We start from the raw sequence: 26,106 nt of genomic DNA, 5'->3' as shown, positions 1-26,106 counted from the left end.
TTTGATGGTGAAAATATCCATACTTTTTATTTCTATGTCTAGGAATATCTGATGCACAGTCAGAATCGGGTAGCACCCTGTGAGATCAAAGGTCCAGATAAAAGGCAATTCTGTTTGGTGTGGGCAAGGCCAGCTCTTCATTTGGCAGCGTGCTTCTTATATAGCTCCAGGAACTCCGTCACGTCTTCAGGAGACCCCAGGATGATTGGCGCCCTCTGGTGGATGTCAGTGGGAACAATGTCCAACACAGCTTCCTTCCCAGTGGTAGCCAATCCTCCTGCCTTCTCCATGACATAGGCCATGGGGTTACATTCATACAGTAGTCTCAACTGGAAAACAAGAGCAGCATTCTCAGAACAGAATAGATTACACAGAAAAGAGATCTGCTTCATAGCAAAATAGCGCAGAGCTGATCAAATTAACTGATACTTTCCCTTACTTTCCATCTCAAGGTTGCATCTAAGACCGGATGGTTAATTTAACCATTTGGTTAAATTAAGCCATCCATCAAGAGCCAGCAATAGATCGCCTGATGCAGATGTGAGGCAGACCACCTGGGCTCAGGACCGAATGACATTTTGGCAGAACCGATGTTTCCCTTCTCTTTATAGCACGGAAACTGGACCTAATGAGTGATTCTGTGTGTGTTTTGGATGGATCTTTGCCTATTCTATAAGCATTTAAAAGTCCATGGTAGTGTCTGGCTGCAGACATCTGGAAAGCAGACTGGCTCCTCCAAACAGTATAATATTGTTTGCAACTCTGTACACATTCCTTTTACAATTCTCCTAAGGCTTGAGGGTTGGGATTTAGTATGTTATACATCTTGGAATTTACTTTTAAATATTAACTTTTTTATTGTATGCATTTTCATGCAGTCTGCCTACTGAGTAGACAGCTTTTTGCAGGTGTTTCCTGACTCTATTTCCATACAGGTGTCAGGGTCAGATTTGCAAAACTGAAAAAAGAGAAAAAGGAGGAGCTTCAATATTTGTGTTAAGGAACAATTTTTTGAGGCATTAGAGAAAAGTGCTATAAAGCAGGCTAATCACATAGGTTGGGATGCCCGAGGTAGGTGGCTATGGTAAGAGTGAATGTTTTAATGTTTTCAGTGAACTGGACGCCACATGCCATAAACAGAGATCTGAGCGCATCTGAAATACATCCATTTCTAACTATGGGGATTATTCCTATTCCTTCTCTCACATTAAAAATAAAATAAAATAAGAAAAACCTGTCTGTCCTTTGGGAAAAACAAAGGGACAATACTTGAGAAGGAAACACACTGTTCCTCTGTGTCGAAGAAAAGTGGGTGTCCCTTCTCCAGCATAAGCAAGCACAGCCCACCCCATGGCTTGTAAGAAGGTTGTGGGCATGAGACCAATGCATCAGTTACAGCTTACCTGAAAGCTCTAGGTGTCCCCAGAGATGCTTCCCTTCCCTAGAAAGGTAGCATTTTCTAAGCAGCAAATGTCAGCTCACTAGTCATTTCAATTTTATGCCTTTTGAAAACAATCAAAGAAGACCTCTGTTTGGGATGCATATGTGATTTGCTGCCTTGGTAATGAGGCTGGACTGTTTCATTTCATTTTATGAATGGCATTCATTTTGCCCAAGCCAAACCATGTGTATCCAGTGGAAGCAGAAAGCACTTTTAGTACCCTCTGACCATAGCATCATTACTTATCTTTAGCAATGAAAGGGCTCTCAAGAGATCATTTTTAGCTGATATCGCCTGGCTTTAACCAGGACAGCCTTTAATCTAGAAAAGAATATGCCACGGACATCCTTGGCACCCTACGGCAGAGCATAACATCTACCATGACCTTTCTTCCTCAGTCAAATCTCCCAGGCTGCAAATGAAATCCACTGCTTCTCAACCACTCTTCAGGGGATTTTATTTACCTTTCCATTGGGGCTTTTCTTGTTAGCTGGGTACAAAAAGATCCCTCCGTAGACCAGGGTGCGGTGAACATCAGCCACCATGGAGCCCACGTACCTGGCACCGTAGGGGGCTGAGTTGTCCTACAAGGTTAAGACCAGCAATAGTTAGGGTTACAGAAGAGAGAGCTCTCTTCATGTCCTCTATGCTTATTTGATTCAACAGTCAAACAGAGCACCATCAAGGTGTGTGTTTGGGGCTGTGCTAGGAAATGCGATGAAAATTCTGTCCCCAAGCAGCAGAAAATGGAATAATGGAGACAGCCTCTTACATCTTACAATAACTCAAATTACCTGAGGAGGCCCTAAGGAGGGTGTGGTGGATTCAGGCTCCGGGGTGGGGCAGGCATTTAGCAGGACCCCGAAGGAGAAGAAAGATTTTGCAGAGCTAAGGAGAGGGGGCAAGCGTGGGGTTTTCATCTCTGCAGGAGCAGGAACTGCCCAGCCAAAGGTGGGGCAACTAGAGAAGCACACGCAGTCTGCCTTGGGCCCTGGGAGGAGGCTGGTGCAGCTGGGGGCAGGAAGGGATCTCTAGGGAAAGGTGGAAGGAGAGATAATAAGGCTGGAGAGAGAGCCTGGGGCCAGCTTGGAGGGCCCTGAATGCCAAACTAACAACATCTGGGCTTCTTCCTCAGAACACAGCAGCCTTCAATGGCATTAAGCAAAAGTGAAAATGAGTGAGGCCCGGTGGGGCTCCCAGGCATGGAGGCCCTTTTGTCCCCCATTTCTTATAGGCAAGACTCCAGCCTCCATGACCTTCCCTGAGTTCCAAAGGGCAGATTTAAACAGTTGCTAATCAAGGGAGGACCGGCCAAGAAACCACCTGAGGCAAGATTAAAGGGACCAGAGAAGCTTGTCAAGATTAGGAAACCACCTGAGACGAGATTAAGGCGGGCAGGCCCTGCTCACACCCTAATCTTGTCAGAGACCCCAGCCTCGAACCACTGTTATATAACCCTCATCAAATCCTCCCAGGGTGGGACATATAGTTTTCTTTCTTTTTTTTCTTTCTTTTTTCTATAAAACTTTTTAAAAAATATTTATTTATGTATTTATTTATTCTAGCTGCGCCGGGTCTTAGTTGCGACATGCGGGATCTTCACTGTGGCATGCGGGATCTAGTTCCCTGACCAGGGATTGAACCCGGGCCCCCTGCATTGGAAGCGCAGAGTCTTACCCGCTGGACAACCAGGGAAGTCCCTGGGACACAGTGTTTTCGAGGGCAGGAGCCCAGTGTGTCCCCCTTTGACTGGCAAAGCAATAAAGCTATCCTTTTCTACTTCACCCAAAACTGTCTCCGAGGTTTGATTCGGCACCGGTGTGTACAGAGAGGCCGAGCTTTCAGTAACAAGAGTAGGACACGATTGGATATTCCTACATAGAACCATCTCTACAAACAGCCGTTTCTTCTCATCGTGTTCAGTGATTTGTAACCTCTTTAGAGAGATGCCGTGATGGATGCTCTCAGTCTAGAGATGACTGATAGAAATCCTTCAGGTGCCACAGGGCTGGGGCCTGGGGTGCAAGAACCACGTTTCGTACCAACTGGGATCAGGGACCCCAGCAGTGAAGCATGTTTTATTGCCATGATTTCATTCATCTGACGGACTTTACAGTCCTGATTTTCTTCTGCCAAGAGAAAGTGGCAAAGGGGTTGCTATCTCAGGGCAGAGGTTCCAGTCCCCAGCACAGTGGAATCCACCCGCTTCTGTCCCTGCCGCCTTTCTCTCCAGGGTAGATCATGAATCAACACATAACTCAGGGGCCCTCCCCCAACCCCGGCCCCGCAGCCCTCATTTACTGGGGGGAACTTCTTCCTCTGGACATACTCCGCGACAGCAGGGTCGAAGTCCTTGGTGTAGCCCTCATTGAGGCTGTAGATGCTCCCTTTCTTTTTGATCTTCACATCCCTGTCCACCAAAATGAACTCTCCAATGGCCTGTGAAACAGGAAGGAAAGGTGGAGCCGTGACATCTCCTTCAGGCCTGTGGGAGGGGGTGGCGTGAGGCCTGAGGTCACGTGTGTCCTTCAGCACAAAGAGCTTGGTTTTTATCTTTCTGCGTTTTCAACTGACGTATAATTGACATAGCATTATGTTACTCTCAGGTGTACAACATAATGATTCAATATTTGTAACATTGTGAAATGATTACCAGCAAGGGAGTTTCTCCTTGGCCTAGGACACCCATGCCTTTGGAAAAAAAAAAAAAATTGGTGCAGACAGGAGGTAGGATATCAGGAGAGATGGGCAGCTGACTTACAGCAAAGTGTTCATGGCTGCTCTTAGCTTTCCATTTGTTCGTTTCTATCTTGATGTCACTTTCCCCGAGCACCGTGAGTTTCGATTCACAGCATATATAGCTTCCGGTGCCTTTGCTCACTGATCTACAGAGTGCTTCTCAGAACTCAGCCTCCCACAAAGTCCCAGTGCTAAGCTGATGCCTTTAAGGCTTAGGTTCTTCAAAGGAGATTCGAGCTTTGGAGTAAGGTGTCACATAACTCCTATAGCTCTGGACTGAGGACTGTTTGGGGCTCCTACGTGCGTCCCTGCTAAGAGAGTGATTGAGGCTCCGCCCATCTGGGGAGGGAGGTTGCTCCATGGAGACAGAGTTAAGAAGAGAGGTCCCACCTTGGACACATCTCTCCCCAGCCACTTATTCCCATAGCAAAGCTTGGTTCCTGTCAATATGGAGCATGTTGGAAGTAGAGAGGAAGTGGGGGAGGGAGAGAGGAGGGTAGGGGGAGAAAAGAGACTAGAATTAACAGTGGTCACTGAAAGGTGTCATTGTGAGTGATTCTTTTCTTTTTTTCTTTTATGGTTTTTTTGGTAAAAGTCTGGAAAATGAAGCCATCACACAACAGGTGCTCATGAAGCCATGCTTTGCGGGCACCCCGCCCTGGTACCTGGCCAGAACATCCTAGCTGTGAAGGAGGTTAGTCTCTTGTACGGGAGAAAGAGACTGAAAAGCTTTTCAAACATTAAAGCCTGCTAGAAATGCAAATAAAGCTGTTGTGGTCTTCTTAGCGGAAACTGTCAGCCAAAATGAAAAGAAAGCACTAAGTTGACCCCCACCCTGCAGGCATTCATCAGATCTGGGAGGTCAGCCAGCAGGGGGTAGCGCAGCCTCCAAACACTGAGTGGCCATTAAGTGTGAGGTGGACAAAAGACTATCAAACACACAGAAACTTACTCCCCGACACAAGGTCTGCAATCTGGAAATAAGAAGAGGTTTCATGTTTTCTACACATCCATCAACTGGAAGGTAACAGAGAAGTTACCAGAAGAATGTCTGGGGAAGCGGTAAACGCCTGCTGAGAGGATAAACCCAAAACATCAGTGATTTCGGAAACTGTACCCTGGGCTCAGAGTGAACTTCGCTCGGGTTCTGCCACTACTTTACCCTGAAATCACCTCCTTTGGAGGCTTAAACTTGTGCTGTTTCCCTACCCTTGTTGATTTATTAAGCTCGGGTGCTTCCAAGGAGGCAAAGTCCAGTTGTGCAAGCGTGCGGGAGACAGAGGCAGCCTACATTCCGATTTATCCCACCCGCCACCCACAAACCTCGAGGCCCCACCACCAGCAGCCGGCCCCTCCCAGGATTCTAGCAGCTGACCGTACCTGGTGTTCGGTTTGTCAGCAAAAAGCACCAAATAAATAGTTTCATTAATGTCATCTGAGGACATTTCTAAAACTGAAAGGTATTTATAACCTCAATTCTTTTTCCCTTGGGACACTGGACCAAATGAACAATGAATGTGCCGACCTACGGAAGATGATTCTATGGAGTCCATTTCAATGGTGGGTTTAGTTATGCCAAATATGTAAAGAGACTTCTTTGCTCAATTCATCTGCTCTGTCAGAACTGTCATCTAACAGAATAAAGAAGTCCAATTAATACACATGTGGAAGAAATTATCCACAAATTAAAAATTGTTAATGAATATTTTTCATGGCACCTTGGGCTCCTCTCCATGAGGAATTTGTTTCATTTTTTGTTTTCTGGCCGAACCACGTGGCTTGTGGGATCTTAGTCTTGTCAGGGACTGAACCTGGGCCCCAGCAGTGAAAGCGCTGAGTCCTAACCACTGGACCACCAGGGAACTCCCGAGGGTGTTTTTCTCTATAAGTTGGACAGACTAAGGAATTATCTTCATTTCCTTCTTTATTTTCACTTCCTTGAGTTCGTCAAAGCCTTTCAAAACCACAAGGGTTCACTGAAGGTTTGCGTGCACGGGTACATCAAATGAATTTCGGAGCTAATTTTGAAGAAATGAGGTGGGCCACTGCTTCAGCCGGGACACCCATTCACCTCAGGAAAATAAGCTAGTAATGGATAGCGTGGGTGGCAAACAGACCATCTACGGGCCCCATCTGGTCCACAAACGTGTTTTAATTGGCTAGCACAGTGTTTTACACAGCCAGAAACATTACATTTTCTAAAAATCCAGTGTTTCTTGAAACATTGGAAGCCTTGGCAAGACTGAGCCGCTATTCCCAAGGAGTAACAACTGACAGACCTCCCCAGTTCCCCAGTGTCCCGCCACTGCCCTGCCACCACCCTGACCATCCTTTCCCAGCACACTCCACTCATCTGTGTGGCCTGCTCTGCCCAGTGGGCATCTGAGTCAGCTGAGTCACGTCCACTCTAAAGAATTCATCGTGGAAGAAAGACTCCTTATGCTCTGGACAGACACCATTTCTCACCTCGATAATCTTCTCATGGTGGTCCCTCCATCTCCCTTCCCCTCTTCCCCAACCCATCATCTCTGCCCCTTCATGGGCCTCATCTTCCACCTCTAGGTACTGCCTCTCCCCCGCCGCCACACACACACACAATAAACACTCACTCACAACCACCAGCGAAGCACCCAGCTTCCCCTGGGGTCTCTCACCGGGTCCAGCATGAAGCAGTTGACTCCATTCGCCATGGCCAGGACCAACATGGTGGCACTGCCATAGAGTGCATAGCCAGCAGCCACCAGGTTCCGGCCGGGCTGCAGTGCATCCTTCTCAGAAGGGTCATCAGTTGAAATCTAGGACAAGAAAGAAAACACAACACGTTTTTTGTTGTGTTCTGTTTTGTGGTTCTTTTTTGCAGTTCATCCATTAGCAAGATGCATTATCAAGGTGCTCTCGTAATGAAATAGGGCATCTTCCCAGAGAGCCCTTCCTCCTCACATCAGTAATATCCTGATTATATTACCACAGCGGCCTTCCCACCAAACCCCAAATTTCGTGCATCTGGATCCTTCTTTCCAATCAGGGTCCTCCTCCAATTTTACTAATTTGATATTCCCTCATCTCTCCATTATCACTCTCAAAAAAAGAGCATGCCTCCTTGCCAGCTCCTACTAATTTAATCTTATTACAGTCATCAATGTCTTTCCCCTGACTACTCTATCTTTATTTAAACAAATTAAAACTGGGCTGCAGGGCTTCAAGCCTGGTAAGGAAATCAATTTCATGAGCTCCTGCCAGTTGCAGCACATACTCCAGTGAGCACTGTGGTCCATACTCACACACCAAAGAAAGTCTCAGAAATACGGCAACCGAGAATCTCTCTCCAGAGTTGTTACAGTGTAGGGCAAATGCTTTCCCTTCTTTTGACCATGACCCACAGTAAAAAAAAAATACATTTTGCATTACAAACCAGTACCAACACACATGCACCCGCATACACAGCTACAAACATTTAATAAAACAATACTTACATTTAGAACGTGACACGTACTCTAATCTTTTCTTTGTTTTTTATTAAAAACACAGCCCACTGGGCCGTGTGACTGTTTGTTCCCTAATACTAAGGAAAGGAAAAACTTAAGGGCATGGCTCCTAACCAGTGATTACGAACTGATAATTACCTTCTCAACACTTGACAATCGGCTTCTATGGTTCTCAAAACAGCCTCAAACACATCTTTCAGCTTGAATATTCTCTACTTGAATTTAAACAGAAGCGAAAATGGGCAGCTTCCGCCAATTTCATTTATTCTCTCCCCAACCACAGATTCCAGGGGCTGAGAATAAGTAAGGGCATCTATCTATATCATGATACCAGAGATGGAGGTCATCTCAGCAAAAACATTCCTGGTATGGGACTTCCCTGGTGGTCCAGTGGGTAAGACTCCATGCTCCCAATGCAGGAGGTCTGGGTTAGACCCCTGGTCAGGGAACTAGATCCCTCATGCATGCCGTAACTAAGAGTTCCGCATGCCACAACTAAGAGTTCCGCATGCTGCAATTAATAGTCCGCATGCCACAGCTAAAGATCTCACGTGTCACAACGAAGACCCAGTGCAGCCTAAATAAATAAATATTTTAAAAAAGAAATACATTCCTGGTCATTTCTTCCTATAACTTTTGAAAGTGTGGTCCAGAGACCATGTACATCAGACTCACTTGAGATGCTTATTTAAAATGCAATTCTGGGGCTGCAGCCTTGACTTACTAAGTCAGACTTTCTAAGGTGGGCCCTGGGAATCTGTATTTTACCATGCACCATAGCTGACTCTTGCACTGAAGCTTAAGAACTACTCATGTAAAAGGAAATGTCACAAAAGCCATTTCTCCCTTTTTTTCCCCTTGTCTCCAATCTTTGTGTTTAACAGTTTTCATCTAGGTGGTTGGTTGCTTGCTTGGCTGGTTGTGTTGGGTCAAATTATTTAATTTAGTTTGGTTTGTATTCACAGGGTAGTGCAGTGCAGTTAAACACAGGCTAAACACAGTATCAAAAATTTGAGTTGTTTCTCAAACTCCAAATTTTGCCAGTGTACAACCTTAAAAAAGGAACCAGCTTCCTTCAAAGCCAGTGACATAGTGGGAGGAAAACAGTCAGGCTCTAACTGCTTCCTCTGTCATAACTACTTAACCCGAAAGTGCAGCACAAAATAAGACAAAGACAACATGTAAATAAGTAAGTTGACTGGAAGCCCCTAGGCTTGGAGTAGTCAGTTCTCCACCAAGAAAAGTCCCCCAGAGATTCACCTCATCCAGAACCACCCACGTCTGTCTGCAGCACAAGGATGAACAGCCTTTCCCTGAAACACTGTCACCAAATAATCTCAGCCTTCAACTTCCTTGCATGGAATAAGAAATGGTAACATTATCTATGATCCATATACTCAAAAGAAAGACAAAATAATTCCATCTAGTCCTTAATTTGGAGGAATACTTTTCTACCCCGGCCCCCCTTCTAATGCATGAATTCCCTCCTCCAAACCCTCAGCAATGAATGCCTTTGTTCCAAGGGAATCCATTACAGTCTCATGTGGATGCTCATGGACCAATGTGCATAAAGCACTTGACAAAATTAAAAAGCGTCTGGACCCTACCTTTACTTATCCCAGGCCACCACCTGCTGTAGGTGTTGCTCTGTTTTAATCCACGTCACTCCATATAGAGTACGAAAGACACCATGGATTCTGGAGACTTGGGGTGGTGGAGGAGAAAGTCAGGCAGAAGTGGGGTGGCGCTGTCATATCATCAGATGGTCTTCCCTCAGCGCGGCAGCCAAACCCTCCCTAGAAGGTCTCATAGGGCACATGGCAGAGTCTCCAGTAACTCAGCCAATATTGTTCACCTACTATTGTACCAGGCTGCCTAGCAGACAAAAAAATATATAAGAGAAGGTCCCTGCTCTCAAGGCATTTATAATCTGCAGTGAACATCCATTGATTTTGCCTGGCCAGCACCCATCACCCTTCTGCTGATAAATGCACCTTAACCTTCCTCAAAATACTACCCCCCTGGCCCTCAGCTCCAGGAGTGAGCACATGACCCTGGTCTGGCCAATCAGATCACTGCATGCCTCAGGCCATAGTGATTGGTTGAGAGATGGACACATGACCTAAGCCAAGACAATCAGGGCCAATGAGATGATATTCTTGTTGGAATTGTTGGAAAAGAGGTTTGCATCTTCTGTTTGACTTGCTGAAAGGATTGGATGTGGACCCAGACCTACTGGGAGCCATTTTGCCACCAGAGAGGAGGGAGCAATAGAGACGGAGGGGAAGTGTGTCCCGTTTATGTCATCTGAGTCCTTGAATGCAGCTGTACTACCCACTGGACTTTCTAGTTAACATGAACCAATAATTTTCCTTTCCTTTCCTCCCTCCTTTCTGTCCTCCCTCCCTCCCTCCTTTCCTTCCTCAAGCTAGTTTGATTTGTGATACTCTCTGTTGAATCTTAACACAAAAAACAAGACATGTAATATTAATAGCTACCATTTATAGAGCACTTTTTATGTGCCAGGCACTATTTTCATTGCCGTTATGCTTAATTTTCAGTATCTCCCCTTTATGGATACGGAAACAAGAGGTTACCTTGCCCAAGGTCCCACAGAGCTAGTAAGCATCAATGTCAGGAAACCACACTCCATATGGCTATTACATCTCCCTGTGCCCAGTTAAGGGAAGTGAATTGGATTCTGAAGCTTCTAGAGCACTTTTGAAACTCTGCTTTTAGTCGTGGGGACTGGATATTTTTAAAGGGTGTTGAAAATTAGAATGGTATCCAATAGAGGGTGACCACACTAGAGAGGTCGAAAAACCATCTCACATGAAAGATATTCAACTTAAAGAAGATTTAAAAGAAGGGGAGCGGAAGGCAGAAAAGCCATTTCCAAGCATGTAAAAGAGTCTTATTTTCTGATGCTCTAAAAGGCCATATGAGCAACAGGGAGACAGATTTTGACCCAATATTTGGACAAACACTCTAGAATTCTACCTTTTCTGAATGTCTCCAGCCAGAGGTGGGGTGACCCTTCCGAAGGTGCTGTGGCAGGAACTTCGTAGAAACACTGGACCACAGGCCCTAAGAGATCCCTTTGGAGCCTATTTTCAGGCACCATGTGGGCAAGACTGTTTCCGAGTTCCAGTTACCAACTAATGTTATGCCACTGAGCGGGTGCACCAGGGAGCTGAACTCCAGCCCAGATCCAGCTCTACGGAAAGCAGGAAAGGTCTCCGTTAAAGCATCAGACGGTCAATATTTATGCCCCATAAATCCTCAATCAATAAGGCTTTTGAAAACTGAAGTGACTTAAAGGGAATGTGACACTCATCACCTCTTTCGGTGTTTTAAGAGCGTCACTTCAGGTCTATTGAGAAGAGTGTGGAGACTCATTGTTGAGTTGTTCTAGCATTTGTAATTCGAGTTGCTGTTGCAGGCTGTTTTGATTTTTTTTTTTAGTTGATAGCCAGTGTCAGTTTTCTAGGTTTTTTTTTCCTTAAAAAGAGTCTTTATTTGGGGGGTTAAGGTGGAAACTGGGGCTGGCAAACATTAGTGTTGCTTTAGCTCTGGTTGAGTCATTACCAGAAGTCTTCCTCTACATGAAGAATTTTGCTGCAAAGTTCTCTTGCTATACTATATAGATCTGATAACTTGCAGGTAAAATTACATGCCTCCTTGTCTATAACAAGAATGGGATGTTTCATGGTATGACTTGGAAAACAGATGAATTACTTTGCCTTTGTCTTTCTGGTATGAGTATTAGAACCTCCAGTTACTCACACTGATCTGCCTCCCGGCCAAGACAAACACAAGATACATTTCAATGAGGAAAGAGAACTGTCCCATGGCGGTCCTACTTCCCATGTTTGAAAGGAGATTATGTGCAATAGTAGACAACAAGCCACTTTGAAAAACAAAGCACAAATTGCGGTCTCGCTTCTTAAGTTATGGCCTCTGTATCCCAGAATAGGAAAGTTGGAGGAACCTCAGAGGTTGGCTGAACTAGCCACCTCGTCCATTAAGATGAAGGAAAGGGCTCAGCCTCAAAGGCATCTGTGAGGTTTTATTTCTAAAATAAACAAGAAGGCTGAAGCCAAGATGACATATTTTAGATTTCATCATTTTTTATGATGGGCCCGTGGCTATTCATTCTATTTTCACTTGTATATATTTGAATGCACTTCCACCAAACAGCTCCCCTCCACCCCCAAACACACACACACACACTTAAAGTAAGAGAAGGGAAGAGAGACTTTTGAGGTAGTTACCTGCTCAGGTCACCCAAGTAGAAAAGACCCAGGGCAGGAGCCTGGATCCCCTCACTGTACCAGTGTGCTTTCTATAATTTATAGCAGAATCAGCAAACTCTTTCCATAAACCAACAGATAGTAAATATTCTAGGCTCTACTGTCACACAGTCTTTCTTTATCAAAATCACTTAACCCTGCCTGTGCAGTGCAAAATCAGGCAGAGGCAACATAGTAAACAAGTGAGCTGACCATATGGCATTAAAACTTTATGGACAGTGAAAATTAAATTTCATATAAATGTCACAGGTCATGAAATATTATTCTTTAGATTTTCTTTTTAGCCATTCAAAAAGTCAAAAGAGTTATTTTTTGCTCACAGGCCATAACAATCAGGCAATGAGCTGGATCTGGCCCAGGGAGACCATAGTTTGCAGACCCCTGATTTAGAGGATTTAAAGGACAATTTTGATATAAGTACTCTCGATTGTTGTCACACTCTCACCATTCTCAGTTCACATAGCTACATCATTGCAGCTACCCTACACTGTCTCTTTTGTTTTTAATTTTATTTTCTGTCACAAAAGGAAGCAAGGTACAGTTAAAAGAGTGAAATATCTTTCTCTTCCCACCCACCTTTAACTACATTTTCTTTTAACAACCTAATAGATTTTCACTATGCAGTTAAGGCAGAACTTAAAAAGTCAGAACTTGACATATAAACCTATTCCAAGCCTCACAAGGTTTCATGATGTACATTCTGGCTGTGCCACCAATAGTGAAACAGGACTGGATGTTCAACCTTAACTCTCCTTTTGGTCCCAAACCAGGAGCTTGATCCATTACATTTTACCTTTCTGTAGATGCCAAAGATGGTTCCAATGGATACAAGGCAGTCGATGTTGGAAGATCCATCAAGAGGATCAAAACAGACCACATATTTACCCTGAGCAAAAAAAAAAAGAAGACACAACTTTACACTTAAAATGAACACATTGGGACTTCCCTTGTGGCACAGTGGTTAAGAATCCGCCTGCCAATGCAGGGGACATGGGTTTGATCCCCGGTCCGGGAAGATCCCACATGCCATGGAGCAACTAAGCCTGTGCGCCACAACTACTGAGCCTGTGTGCTGCAACTACTGAAGTCCGCGCACCTAGAGCCCATGCTCCGCAACAAGCAAAGCCACTGCAATGAGAAGCCTGTGCACTGCAACAAAGAGCAGCCACTGCTCGCTGCAACTAGAGAAAGCCTGCGCACAGCAACAAAGACCCAATGCAGCCAAAAAAGAAAAAAACAACAAAAAAAAGAACACATTGTAACGAAATAAAGAGTATACACTAAGGGGTTAAAAGAGGGAATCCAGGTGAAAATTCAAGAAATGTGTCTTATTTATACTCTGTCAGGGAAGGTATGAGGTGGTATACAGAGTGAAAATAACAAGAAATATATATCAAAAGATCATTAGGGGCTTCCCTGGTGGCGCAGTGGTTGAGAGTCCGCCTGCCGATGCAGGGGACACGGGTTCGTGCCCCGGTCCGGGAGGATCCCACATGCCGCGGAGCGGCTGGGCCCGTGAGCCATGGCCGCTGAGCCTGCGCGTCCAGAGCCTGTTGCTCCGCAACGGGAGAGGCTACAACAGTGAGAGGCCCGCGTACCGGAAAAAAAAAAAAAAAAAAAAAAAAAGAATGATGTAAAACAAGTTAATCAGATGTGGCTCCCCATCCCTCTTATAAAGGTCAGACTGGACATCAGGCAGTCCCTTTAAATTCATCTTCTGATTGATTTTCTTCTCATCCTACTCCTTCATGTCCCCAGTTCATCTCAAACAGGGAAAGATAGTAACCCACCTCAAATGGGGGTTTTCTTTGTTATTATTATTACATGATTTTTGTTGTTCAGTGAAAGCTGGATATACTCTTTCATTCACTTTTTCAACAATAATTTTTTTGTTGATCCCCTACAATGCTGTGCTAGAGGCTGGGATACAGAGAAGAATATAATTCATTCTCTACCCTCAAGAATCAATCAGACCGTAACTGAGCAGGACCCTACAGGGCTTTCTTAAGACAGATTCCCCCCCCACCCCAATGTCCTCTGCCTGCCTCTTGTCTGTAGAAAAACTTTAGCCAAAGAATAAGTTTAACCAGAGAAGTGAGAAAATGAAAAAACAATCAAGTAAGACAAAATAATATTAGTTGAGTCATTAAACAAACTCAGGAACCTTTAGTTCCTCCTCAAGGGCTATAGGTAATATTCTGAGCCATGTCCTTTGAGCTGTTTTGCAGATACTGAAACCCCCACAGGTGGAAGAAGTTAACTACATGATGACCAGACTAGAAATGACAAAAGCTCCTCCATCTTACACAGTTCTTTTTAAGAACTGGCCTCAAGGAGATGGGAACAAACTGACCCTGGAGTTGAAGATTAGCTGTACTTAAAAAAAACAATCAAGATGACACTGATCAGACCACCACATGGCCAATTTCAAGAGGATTATCAGAGCTAACTCTGCTGTTCTACATGTAGCCCCCTCCCTCTGCTTATACGCCCCTGAAGCTGCCCTTTAAAAACTCTTGCCCCCAGATCGGCAACAGGGAGTTGGTTCTTTGGGACATGAGTCTACCCTCTCCCCAGGATTGCTGGCTTCCTCAATAAGGCTATCTTTCCTTTTACCCAACACTTGTCTCTCAGTATTGGATTCTTGAGCATCCTGAGTTCGGTAACAAGATTAATAGGATTCCAATGCATGAATCACTGATATGAACAGCTTAGATTGGCAGGAAGGTTGGTTATGAAGGTTGGGAATTGGGTGGATGGAAGGACGTAGTTAACAGAGCCAGACTTTGAAGAGCCTTGAACATGACAATAAAAAGTTAGAAGTGGAGATGAGTATGAGTATATTTGAGTCTCTCCCACGTATGAGCACGCAGGAGAGATGATAACGGCATGGACTGTGGTAGAAGTGTAGATAGGAGAGGACAGTTTGAGATATGGCAGTGAAGTGGAATCTGTGAAATGATGACTGATGGTTCAGGAGGGATCTAGGCTGTGTCTTAGGAATCCAGCTTGGCTGAACAAGTGGAGGCCTTTATGAAGCCAGAAAGAAAAATGATTACATTAAAATCCTCAAAAGTGTAGCAGACCCACCCTTTTCTCAGGTTCTACTATTATGGCGTGTTTATCTTCTTCCGACACAAGAACACAGGTAGCAAAAGATGACTTTAACACATTAATGACCAGGTCATTGGAGAGGACATCCAGCTTCTTCACTTGATCACCCGTCACGTTGGTAGAGCCAGCAATTCCATAGCTACAGGGAAGAAAAGATACAAAAATATAAGCCATGACCACCAGAATATGTCAATGCATCTATAAACTCACTCAAAGAGGGCATTTGGTAAGATTTAGAAGAAAGGAAAGGAGACACATGGTTTGGGAGAAATAGAATGAGAAAGGTGGTCATCCATCTGGATTGGCTCCTGGAGGGAAGGAGATATTGTCGTTCACCTGTCCAGTGCCTATCATGGTACCCAGCACACCTTTGTGGTTAAATCGATGTTTCTCAAGCTTTTTTTCATTATGGCCCCTAAGGAGGTTTTTTTCCCCTAACACACTCCCCCATGAAATTTTAATATTGCAGATAAAGTGTGTATCTGTTTATGCACTGTATGTACATATATTTCACACCCAAAAAGACTGATTTTTTTTCACCTGCCCCAAGAACCAATTTTCACTCCCAAATGCATGAGCTAATGCATAATGAATCAGTTGACAGACACAGCAAGCAAAGAAACCTTCTGGATGGGAAGGAGCCTGAGAGGGAAACTAAGCCAAGGGATCTATGGTTTTATAGCTGATGAGACCCTAAAAGAAAAGAAATATTGACAGATCCCACTACCCCATTTTATAGAGGAGGATGCTCACTCCAAGACACCAATGGGCTTCCCTAAACTGGAGCAGCAGAGCAGAGGTGAGAAGCTCACTTTGACTTCCAAGCCAGGCCTCTCCTAATGGCACCTCACTGCCTCTGGCAGGAGTCCTAGGGGCTGAAGGGATTGGGAAGTCTGGAGTCCTTACTTTATTTTCAAGGTATCTGCAAGTCAGTAATTGTGGAGCTTCCAGAATCCAAGTGGCTGGTCCAAAATGGAGCCTAGTTTGTTAGAATGAAGGAAGAGGAGGGTTGTCATAGCCTGGGGTTGAGTAAGAACACTGAAAGGAGGGGAAATGTTTTAGAAGAAGGATGCACTGAACAAGATAAGAGACTGGATGTGGGAAGGGAAAGAGTAGGAGCATTGAAGATACCACAAAACAGCTGAGAATGGGAAAGAAGGGGTACCATGGCACCCTTGGCTGAGATTGCTGGGGGCACTTGCCCGGGGACTGATTGTCATGACATTCACTGCTCAACTCCTGAAAATGCATTTTCTCTGAACATAACTTGCATGTCTCTTGCTGGACAAAACTGAGCCAACACCAGAAACTCTGAACCCAAACGGTTCGCCTGGCCTGACTCTCCAGGAGGTAACTCCAGTTAGCATCAAGCCCATTCTCCAGTGTTGCCTCTTTCAGCATCGTTACCTGGCCCACCTGGAAAACAGCGTCTTGTCCCTCCAGCCCTCCTCCCACTTCTTTTCATCATGTCACTCCTGTTTCATGAGTAGGAGACGAAGGGATCTATCAGACTTGCAGCTGGGTTTTCCCTTCTCTTTCCACATAGTCTCTTTCTCATTTCAATTGTGAGGCCGACACTGATGAAGAAAGAAGGCAGCCGAATTCTGGATGGAACTAGGGCTTGGCAGGGGCCAACAACTCAATGGCCTGCATCTTCCTCAATGGCCCTGCTGGCACCCACTGGCTCTCCTTCCTAGACCGACACTTCCACCATTAAAGTCACTACTAACTTCAGGAGGGTGAATAACGCTGATGGAAAAGAACATGGGCTTCGTGGCAGAGACCTGGCTCAGCCCTCAGCTCTGCAAGTCCCCTGCTCTCTCCGAGTCCTCCTTCTCAATCACGACCATGGAGGGTAATGATGCTTCATGGGGCTGTTGGAGGATTATACACTTATCACACATACACAAAGGGTTTAGCACAGCCCTTCACGCCTCATGTTAAGTCCCTTGTTTGCTCTCTAAAGGAAGCACTCATTAGGGATCTGCAATACTGTGGGAGGGGAGGGGGCTCTCAAGATCCCCCAGGCTTCATCATCTTCGTGTTGGCATGGGTGTTTAATCTGTACTTCCATGAGGATGAGGACAGAGGGTATGTTTTCCCCCACTGTGTCCCAACTTCCAGCACACAGTAGGCCCTCTAGTAATACTTGCTGAAAAGCATCCGCTGAAGAGAAGGGAAACCCAAGCCTGAAGGAATAAGTATAGGAGCGGCACCTTGGAGTGTGGAGGAAGCCACTGGCACAGTCCCCAGAGGGACCGGCCTATGGGGACAGTTCCAGGGAGGCCTGGGAGGCTGGGACAGCTGGACAAGGCACTGAGGCAGGCATGGGAAAAGCCTACTTTACACTTTGTTCTGGGTATCTGGCTCAGCGAGATAGGTGAAGAACAGTCAGGCCTCAGTTCCTCTTACTCAAAAGCTTCCTAGAGGCCTGTGTGAGTGATCATTTATTCCACAAATATCTATTGTCCCCACTGTGCTGAGTGCTGGGGTTACAGTGCTGGGCAAGATGGATGAGATCCCTGCCCTCATGGAGCTTATATTCTAGTGAGTGAGGCAAACAAGAAACAAGCAAGTGCTTTTGAACGAATAAGATCATGTTGGATAGTGACGGGTGCTCTAATAAAATGAAACAAGATGCTGGGGGATGGCAGGGCAAGGGGTTTAGATGGTCAAGGAAGGTCTCACTGCAAAGGAGCAGTTCCAGCTGAAGGATACTTTGAATGTTTTTCAAACGAAAATGAAGCTATAACAAAGCCTTAAAAGAGCCCAAATAAGCCAGCCAGTAATGATTCCAAAGAACAGCTCTGGGTCAGTAATTTATCCAAAGGAACAGGGAATTTGTTTTTCACATATTTCCAAATGGGAAGAGTTACTCTGTGCACATTTATATAAGTAACTTTTTTTTTTTTGCTGTACGCGGGCCTCTCACCGCTGCGGCCCCTCCCGTTGCGGAGCACAGGCTCCAGACGCACAGGTTCAGCGGCCATGGCTCACGGGCCCAGCCGCTCCGCAGCATGTGGGATCTTCCCGGACCGGGGCACGAACCCATGTCCCCTGCATCGGCAGACGGACTCTCAACCACTGCGCCACCAGGGAATCCCTATATAAGTAACTTTTTAAACCTCAAAGTCTTTTTCCCATGCGGTGGGCTACAAGAGGTTACAGTCAGCGTCAGGGCAGCTGGGTTGTCCAGCCAAGACCACCAGCCAGGTTCCTCACTGCTGTTCCAGGGTTCTGAGGTGGATCCTGCCCTTGGGTCACAGAGGGTGGCACCACCTGTCCACGGGGAGTCGGAAGGGGCCATATAACGGCTGCAGGATGAACACTGTAGGGGACACTCACCACACCAGAACTGAAATGGCCATCTTCATGGCCAAACTATGCAGACCACTGGATGGCTCCGCCTCCCTGCCTGGTTGGGTGGTCACCCCTCCTTCTTCCTCATTACTCCCATGGAGGGTCCCTCCTCTGTTCTAACCAGAAGGACCTTTCCCCATCTATCCTCCAGTTGCTTGTGAAGCATAAAAAACATGGAGATAGATGATTCTGGGACCCTCAAACTCAAAATTCAGGCACTTTATAACTCTTCTAGGTCATCTTCTGGGAGGGTTTCCCTTGGTGAGACCTTGTGTTAGGAAAGTCTTCGAGAAGACCCAGGAAAGTGATTCTAAGGTAGAAACAGGATTCAGGGGAATGAATTCCCAGCTTGCCATGTCAATAGTGACAATATCTGAGTCTATACCCAATCACCTCAGATTCTGTACGTTGCACCTTAGCGCAGGAAGTTAGCCATGACACGAGGAGTTTCTCACACAGCCCTGTGTCATCCCGCCCAGGGATGATGAGGCAGGACTAGGCAAACGCTCAGTCAGGCTTCTCCCAAGATGCCTCCAGAAGGGAAGCAAGACCCCCAAGGGAACACATTCCATGGATCAATGAAAAGCCGGAAGCAGGAAAGGCTTCTACAACTTTGACAGAAGAAAAAAGCCCTAAGAAAATCCTCAAGGAACTAATTAGCCGAAGAGCACATAGTTTATTTTCTTCCTAAGTTTTCAGAAAATCCCTTAGAAACAATACTCTTCTGCATTCTGATCAGCCATCATTCCATCAAAGGCCCCAAAGGATGGAAGAAGAGCCTTTACTGTATAACCCGATGGGCACGTGCAGGAGCAGTGGGGAAAAGGCAGCATCATCAGGCCCTTTCCTCCATGGGCTGGGACTCTAGACCCCGGGGTTCAAATCCCAGCTCTGTCACATGTTAACCAACCCTGTGCAAATCTCTTAGCTTCTCTGATCTTTGGTAAAATGGGAATTTAGTGTATCTATGTCATAGTATGTAGAGAGGGGGAGTAAATGAGTTGACATAGGTAAAGGGCTTAGAACAGAGACTGGCACCAAGGTAGTGAACAAGAAATGGTATCATTCTCTTCCATCCCTAACTCCCCGCAGCAGTAATACAACCATGCTGAGAAGCAAGGTGGGTCCTGACAAGAACACAGCACCAGGGACCTGGGTTCAAATTCTGCCTTTCCTCTTACTGATTATATGACTTCCATCAAGTTGTCTCAGCTCCCTGATTGTTTCCAGGCTTTGTAAGGGTGAGGGCTAACCCACGTGATGCACCTGATTCATAGCGGACAATGGCAGCCATCATTGTTCTTAATGGAGCCCACAGATTGGTTGTACAGGTTGGTTGATGAAGGGGAGGGGAAATGACTTCTAAACCAGTTTTTCAGGCAGCTTCTGGGAAGACAGGCAATGCGGAACAGTGTCACAGGTAACTAAGTGACAAGAAAAGAAAGTGGTCAAAGTTCACATTTGACTGAAGTCTCCCTGGGAATATTATTTCATTTGAGATGCTTATGATATGTCACTTCAATTTTATTCATATTAGTTGGCCCTGCAGCCCAAGTTGTTCAGGGTAGCACAGCATCCTGTGGTTTATGCCCCTGTGACTGTTTGTTTTTCAACCCCCAGAGACACAAAATTTCTCTTTCTGGAGTTTGGGGAGAAAAATCAATTTGAGAAGCTGCTGTCTGTAATATCTCTTCTTTTTGTTTTGTTTTTTTTTCTGGCCACAACACAGGGCGAGTATTGTAATATCTCCTCTTATGCTTACTATAAAAACCTCACTGAAAATTTGAAACAACTGTTAAGTCATTTTAATTCATATGATGGGAAACTCTTTAGAAGGCTAGGTTAATTTGGCCAGTATTTTTAAATCCTTAGATATTTGGACTAAATATTAGCATGGTTTTTCAAATTTGCATACAGTTTCTACAGCCATTTCACAGCCATAAGTCTGTAATTAATGATGGTCAGGGGAAAGGCTCCTTTAACATTTCTGAAGCAGATCGCTAGACGCAAGGACCGGAGCCAGGGCCACACTTAGGGAAGAACTTTCGATGACTTCCTTGATTTGCTAACTAACTAGACCTTTTCCTTCTGATGTCAGCATGGCAGTGTAAAGCAGGCCACCCTTTAGATAGCATGCACGAGAGCCAAGTGGAAGAGCTCATTTTTAGAAGAAAAAGGGAGGCAGATTATTATTTAATCCTTATCACTGAAGTTGAAGGTAACATGACTTGTTACTGATTGATTCTGAAGTAAATGACCAACCATTCACCCACCCCAGAACATCCAAAGGTCGGATGAGAAATACAGGCCACCCTCGGTATCCTGGGCTCTGCATCTGCGAATTTCCCCCCGGAAGTTAGTTGAATCCGAGATCACGCAGGGCGGACTGTACTCAGCCATTTTGCCTAAAGGACTTAAGCATTCGCGATTTTGGTACCTGTTGGGTGTTCTGGAACCGATCCCTGGTGGATACCTAGGGACGACTATACATTGAAGAAGAGGTGTCAACCAGAGCAGCTTCAAAGGCCACAAGTCCCAAGGTTCGCTTGAGTTCATGCCAGCCCCAGGTAAGCAAATAGGATGGTATGTGGCTGGCTCTGCTTTTGGTGTGGAATGGAAGTTACAATTCCTTTTTGGTAACATGGAGATGATAATTCAAGAATATAAGATACATATGATAAAATTTCCAGAAGTTTAATATTGTAAACTCTGCAAACTTGAAGATAAGCTCAAGTATGTGTTAACTGACCTGTAATTCCAAAATTAAAACTGAAGTTATTTATTATTTTCTTCCACCAAACAACAGAAGTGACCTCATATTTATAAGAAAGTTTTCCCGATGTCACGTGAGCATGATGGGAAGTTTCCGGTAACCAATCTGAGGGAGCAAAGTCATCTTAATATATAATATTCTAGCCTGGAATATATCCCTGTTGAAACGCATATGGGCAACTACTAAGAAATGAAAAGCAGGATATAGGCTATCTGTTTTCTAGAAACAAAAAGCTTCAACCTAGGAAAACAATGATGACAGTATCAACTGAATGAACTCAGTTCCTCCGCATACAACTCTTTGAGGATTAAAAAAAAAGTTGTCTCCATCTTACAGGTGGGGAAGCTGAGGCTCAGAGATGTTACGTCAATTGCCTAAATCCTCACAGAAGTTAAATAGCAGAGGCAGGAATTTGAGCCCAGCTCCACCTCTCTCCAAAATGTGCTCTTAGGGCTTCCCTGGTGGCGCAGTGGTTGAGAGTCCACCTGCCGATGCAGGGGACACGGGTTCGTGCCCCGGTCCGGGAAGATCCCACATGCCGCGGAGCGGCTGGGCCCGTGAGCCATGGCCGCTGAGCCTGCGCGTCCGGAGCCTGTGCTCCGCAACGGGAGAGGCCACAACAGTGAGAGGCCCGCGTACCGCAAAAAAAAAAAAAAAAAAAAGTGCTCTTAAAGCCTTGCATGTTCCCGTTCTGCTAAACCGGGTCCTAATTTTCTTCTCCTCTTCCTCTTGCCTGAGGGTGAATGTGCCAAAGTCCAGCGGCCTAATCTTCAGTCAGCTCTTCACACCCAAATTCCAGGCTGTCGCAACTACCTGCAGCCTGGGCAACATCCCCAGCTGTATGGCCCTCTAACACCTCGAGTGCCGCATCACCAAAATGTCAGCATCATCTTCTTACCCTTCTCCAGCCTCTAAAACTCAGCTCCTCCTTTGGAATTCTGGGTTTTGGGGGGGTTCTTTGTTTTTTCGGTTTTGTTTGTTTTTTAATAGCACAGCCCTGCTCTCAGGATTCTTTGAGAACCTCCCTTGCTGTCCTTCTCCCCCATCCCCACCCAGACTTCTCCCAGGTCCTCCCCCTCTTCCCCTCTAATCCCCTAGCTCTGAATGCTGCTTTCCTCAGCTCTCCGGAGCCTCTTCAGTTGGTGCTCCACATGTCCTAGCTTTCTCTCTTTTAACTCTATACTTCCAGCCATAACTGCCCCAGATGAATCTCCATTCATTCCACCACCCCATTCAGAAACCTGTACCGGGCTTCCCTGGTGGCACAGTGGTTGAGAGTCCGCCTGCCGATGCAGGGGACACGGGTTCGTGCCCCAGTCCGGGAAGATCCCACATGCCGCGGAGCGCCTGGGCCCGTGAGCCATGGCCGCTGAGCCTGCGCGTCTGGAGCCTGTGCTCCGCAATGGGAGAGGCCACAACAGTGAGAGGCCTGCATACAGCAAAAAAAAGAAAAAAAGAAAAAAGAAAAAAACAAAATCTGTACCTCTCCCCTTTGCTTATCCCCCCAAATATAAAGTATTCACCCTTGCCATTTGATGTTCCCCCAATGCACCCACAATTTAACATCCGCAAATGCCCCACCACTACATTACTTGAAGTAGTCCAGGCTTCAGTCAAACTGAATGAGCAACTTTTCCAGCAACATCTTCCTACTTTGTACATTTCCTCACACAATGGCCCAGCCTAAAATGCTCTCCAGCCATCAAGCCCATGACCATCTTTTCCTGACCATTGCAAATGCCTGTGTTGATACTCCACAGTCCTGTGCATCCAAATCATATTTTTGGTACCTCTAGGAAAGTATCTTTCAGATCTCTATTGTTTTATAATTCTATACTTGTACTATTTTTCCTACAGCATAAGCTCTGTGTCATTCTCATCTCTCAGTCTCTTCTAGAACTAAAGAGACAGAGAGAGAGAGAGAGAGAGAGAGAGAGCTCTCCAGGCTCTACGTTTAAACTCCTGATGTGTCCCTAATGAGGAGTCATGGCTGAGCTCCATAAATTGTTTCCGCAAGGCTCCTGCAATCTGCAATCATCTTGTCCCTCTGGCTAGATGCCCTTCTAGGGCAAGTCATCAGCACTAACAAGTTATTTGCAGGCATGCTGGCCTTTTCATCCAGGATATCGAAGTCATGAGTGTAATCTGGAGGCCTAGGTTAAGATCTTGTCTTATTGCCCCCTGCTCAACTACATGTGATACTGAGACAGTCAAACTTATTTTCCCACAGGAGTACTTAATGTCCTCCTCTGTCAGCCACCCCCATGGCCATGCATCAACACCCATTTCACAGGTACAATGCTGTTTGAAATAGTCAAAGACCAGTGGCATGTCCAAACATATGGGAGATGTCAAATAGCTCATGACATGTCCATGCAGTGGAACACAATGCAGCAATTAAAAAGGAGGAGGTGGATTTACATGCCCTAACATTGAAGGATGTTGGATATATATATTGTTGAATAATGAAAGCAAACTGCAGAAGAATACATTAAGTGTGATTCCATTCTGTTTGCTATTTACAAAGAGTCATATGGAAATATGTATCCATGTATAAATTTATATTAATATAAAGAAGTATCTAGTATAACTGACTCACTTTGCTGTATACCCAAAAACACAACACTGTAAATCAACTATACTCCAATTTTTAAAAAAAGACATAAAAAAAAGAAGTATCTAGTAAAATAACCAGTAAATTATGAATAGTGGATACCCCAGGGAATGGGTAGAGGTGGGTTTCACTTTTCCCGTTGTGTTCTTCTGAGTGGTTTGAATGTTTGTTGAGTGCAACTTATTAAGGAATTTATAATTATAGCAACAACAATATTTTTTAACCTGGTATTTACAGGTACCTAGTGTAAAAATATACATAATTTATATAGCCAACATTAGCACCCTTTGTCCAGGTCCCACTATCAAAATCCCACTACCTAAGGTCCCACTATCTGACATTACTTAAAAGGTGGGAAAGATGCACCTCAGAGCAGATCTCGTGTTTCGGAGTCTCTTTGGGGTTGTGAAAGGTGCTGACACATTTTAAAATAATACAAGAAATGACAAGCACTCTTTTTGAAGAAGCTCCCTGGTTTTCAAAGGCAGATAAAGCTGTTAGGACACTTTTACTTACTGTAAATTAAATTTGAAGTAAGATTTTAATTGAGTGTGTTTCCTAAAGCACAGCCTCCTTAGAAATGTATTAAGAGGGACCATAGGTGAAATAGTAATGGAATCACCACCTTCCTAACGTACTGTCCCAATCGGTCTCCCAGCAAGTGCCATCCCTGCTTGACATCTGAAAATAAATGTGATGATACACTCCTTCCTTAACAGTTAGCTCGGATAGGTTGGGAGTTTGGGATTGACATGTACACACTGCTATATTTAAAATAGATAGCCAACAAGGACCTACTGCACAGAGAACTCTGCTCAATACTCTGTAATAACCTAAATGGGAAAAGAATTTGAAAAAGAATAGATACATGTATAACTGACTCACTTTGCTGTACACCTGAAACTATTACAACACTGTTAATCAACTATACTCCAATATAAAATAAAAATTAAAAAAAAAAAAAAAAAGAGTTAGCTCTACCAAGCCATACTGTGGGACCAAAGGCAAAGAGCTGACCAGAAAAGGAAACTAGGTTACAGGGGTTATACTTTTTCAGATCAGCTAAGAGCACTGTGCACAATGTTTAAGGTGTTCCTAAGTGTGGGAAGTATTAGGAAGAAGTATGGGCAATCTGAAAACCCAGGCACCCTTCAGCTATACTGAGGACCAGTCTAAACATAAAATGCTCGTGCACACCAGAATAAATCAAAGGGCACTTGTGTTACTTACAACAAGCCACACAAGAAGGTACTCTCTGAATCCCCATGTCCTATGATTGCTTTGCTAAACACAATGTGATCTGCGGACCAGCAGTCTCAGCACCACCTACCACAGAAGAACGTCTTAGAAATACAGCATCTCAAGCCCCACTCCAGACCTCCTGCCGCCCTGTGCACACCAGCACTGCCGCCCCTGAAAGCTCTGGACAGAGGGCCTCCTCGCAGTGGGGGTTCCACTCACTGCTCCTAACAGGACTTGTCTAGGGTCAAGGAGATACTGAATTAGAAACCTGCCTTGGGACCCCAATTCCAAAGGGAGTGAAGGAGGTCAAAGAAAAGAAAGGGAAAGGAAGGCACCTGGGCCAGCACTTGCCTGTTTGAGGATAGGATGGGTATGGCAGTCAGGCCAGGTGCCCACCTGGCCAGCCAATTTCATCAGGAGGAAGCCAGAGGGGTGCTAAGGCAGGCTGCTCAGCCCAGGGGAGCAGGCTGCGGGATGGATGCAGCTGTGGACTGTGAGACAGGCCCCCAGGTGGGAAGCTTAATGGAAGGGGGAACTAGGCTTGAGTGCGGCTTGAGCTTCTACAGAGGGGCAGAGAGAGAGGGAGGGAGGGAGGGAGAGGGAGAGAGAGTCCCAGATGTCAGACAGAGAGACTGACAGCAGGGGCAGAGGATCAGACATCGGACTGCTCGGCAGATTCCCTGCCAGAGAAAGAGGACGCGGCCAAGGTGAGGGGTCCGGGGGTACAGAGGCCTGACTCACAGCTGCGCGATGCCCGCCTTGCGCACAGCGGTGGAGATGGCTTTGACCGCGGTGCAGAGCGAATTGAGCAGTTGGGTCATCTCGCCCGTGCCGCGGGCCTTCCTGCCCTCCTCCATGACGAAGCGGGTCAGGGTGACGATATTGGTGTCGAAGGCCGCCTGGTCCGTCATGCTGTGGCCGGGCTGCTGAGCGCTGGGCGGCAGGTGCAGGCCGCGGGACGCGGTGGGACGCGGCAGGACGCGGCTGGAGCGCAGACCGACGGAGGGTCAGCACCGCTCGGAGTG

General features: G+C 45.6%; 1 protein-coding gene across 2 annotated transcripts; it reads right to left on the bottom strand.

The window, feature by feature from the left end:
* On the bottom strand, nucleotides 1-26,106 carry FBP1 (fructose-bisphosphatase 1). Of its 2 annotated transcripts, XM_022558879.2 has the most exons (7): nucleotides 25,823-26,100; nucleotides 15,069-15,231; nucleotides 12,772-12,864; nucleotides 6,835-6,975; nucleotides 3,743-3,880; nucleotides 1,906-2,025; nucleotides 1-329 (listed from the first exon to the last, which is right to left on the bottom strand). In XM_022558879.2, exons 1-7 carry the CDS (start codon nucleotides 25,990-25,992, stop codon nucleotides 138-140), a joined length of 1,017 nt encoding a protein of 338 aa, XP_022414587.2. In that variant the 5' UTR covers nucleotides 25,993-26,100; the 3' UTR covers nucleotides 1-137. The 2 variants fall into 2 exon arrangements, with proteins under 2 accessions (XP_022414587.2, XP_022414589.2); XM_022558881.3 differs by lacking the exon at nucleotides 3,743-3,880 and having other exon boundaries at nucleotides 25,823-26,106.

Source organism: Delphinapterus leucas, chromosome 6, assembly GCF_059928025.1.
Source record: "Delphinapterus leucas isolate spDelLeu-1000000601 "Yukka" chromosome 6, BTC_Dleu_Yukka2, whole genome shotgun sequence".
NCBI classification, from domain to species: domain Eukaryota; kingdom Metazoa; phylum Chordata; class Mammalia; order Artiodactyla; family Monodontidae; genus Delphinapterus; species Delphinapterus leucas.
This window is presented reverse-complemented; position numbering and strand designations above follow the sequence as displayed.

Bases quoted from the DNA above. Each gene is read 5' to 3' on its own strand.
- FBP1 (XM_022558879.2), bottom strand. From the start codon at position 25,992: ATGACGGACCAGGCGGCCTTCGACACCAATATCGTCACCCTGACCCGC. The intron at 15,232-25,822 runs GTGAGTCAGGCC...TCTTCCCTGTAG, and splicing joins AAGGCGGGCATCGCGCAGCT to CTATGGAATTGCTGGCTCTA. The intron at 12,865-15,068 runs GTGGGTCTGCTA...TTTTTTGCTCAG, and splicing joins TAGTAGAACCTGAGAAAAGG to GGTAAATATGTGGTCTGTTT.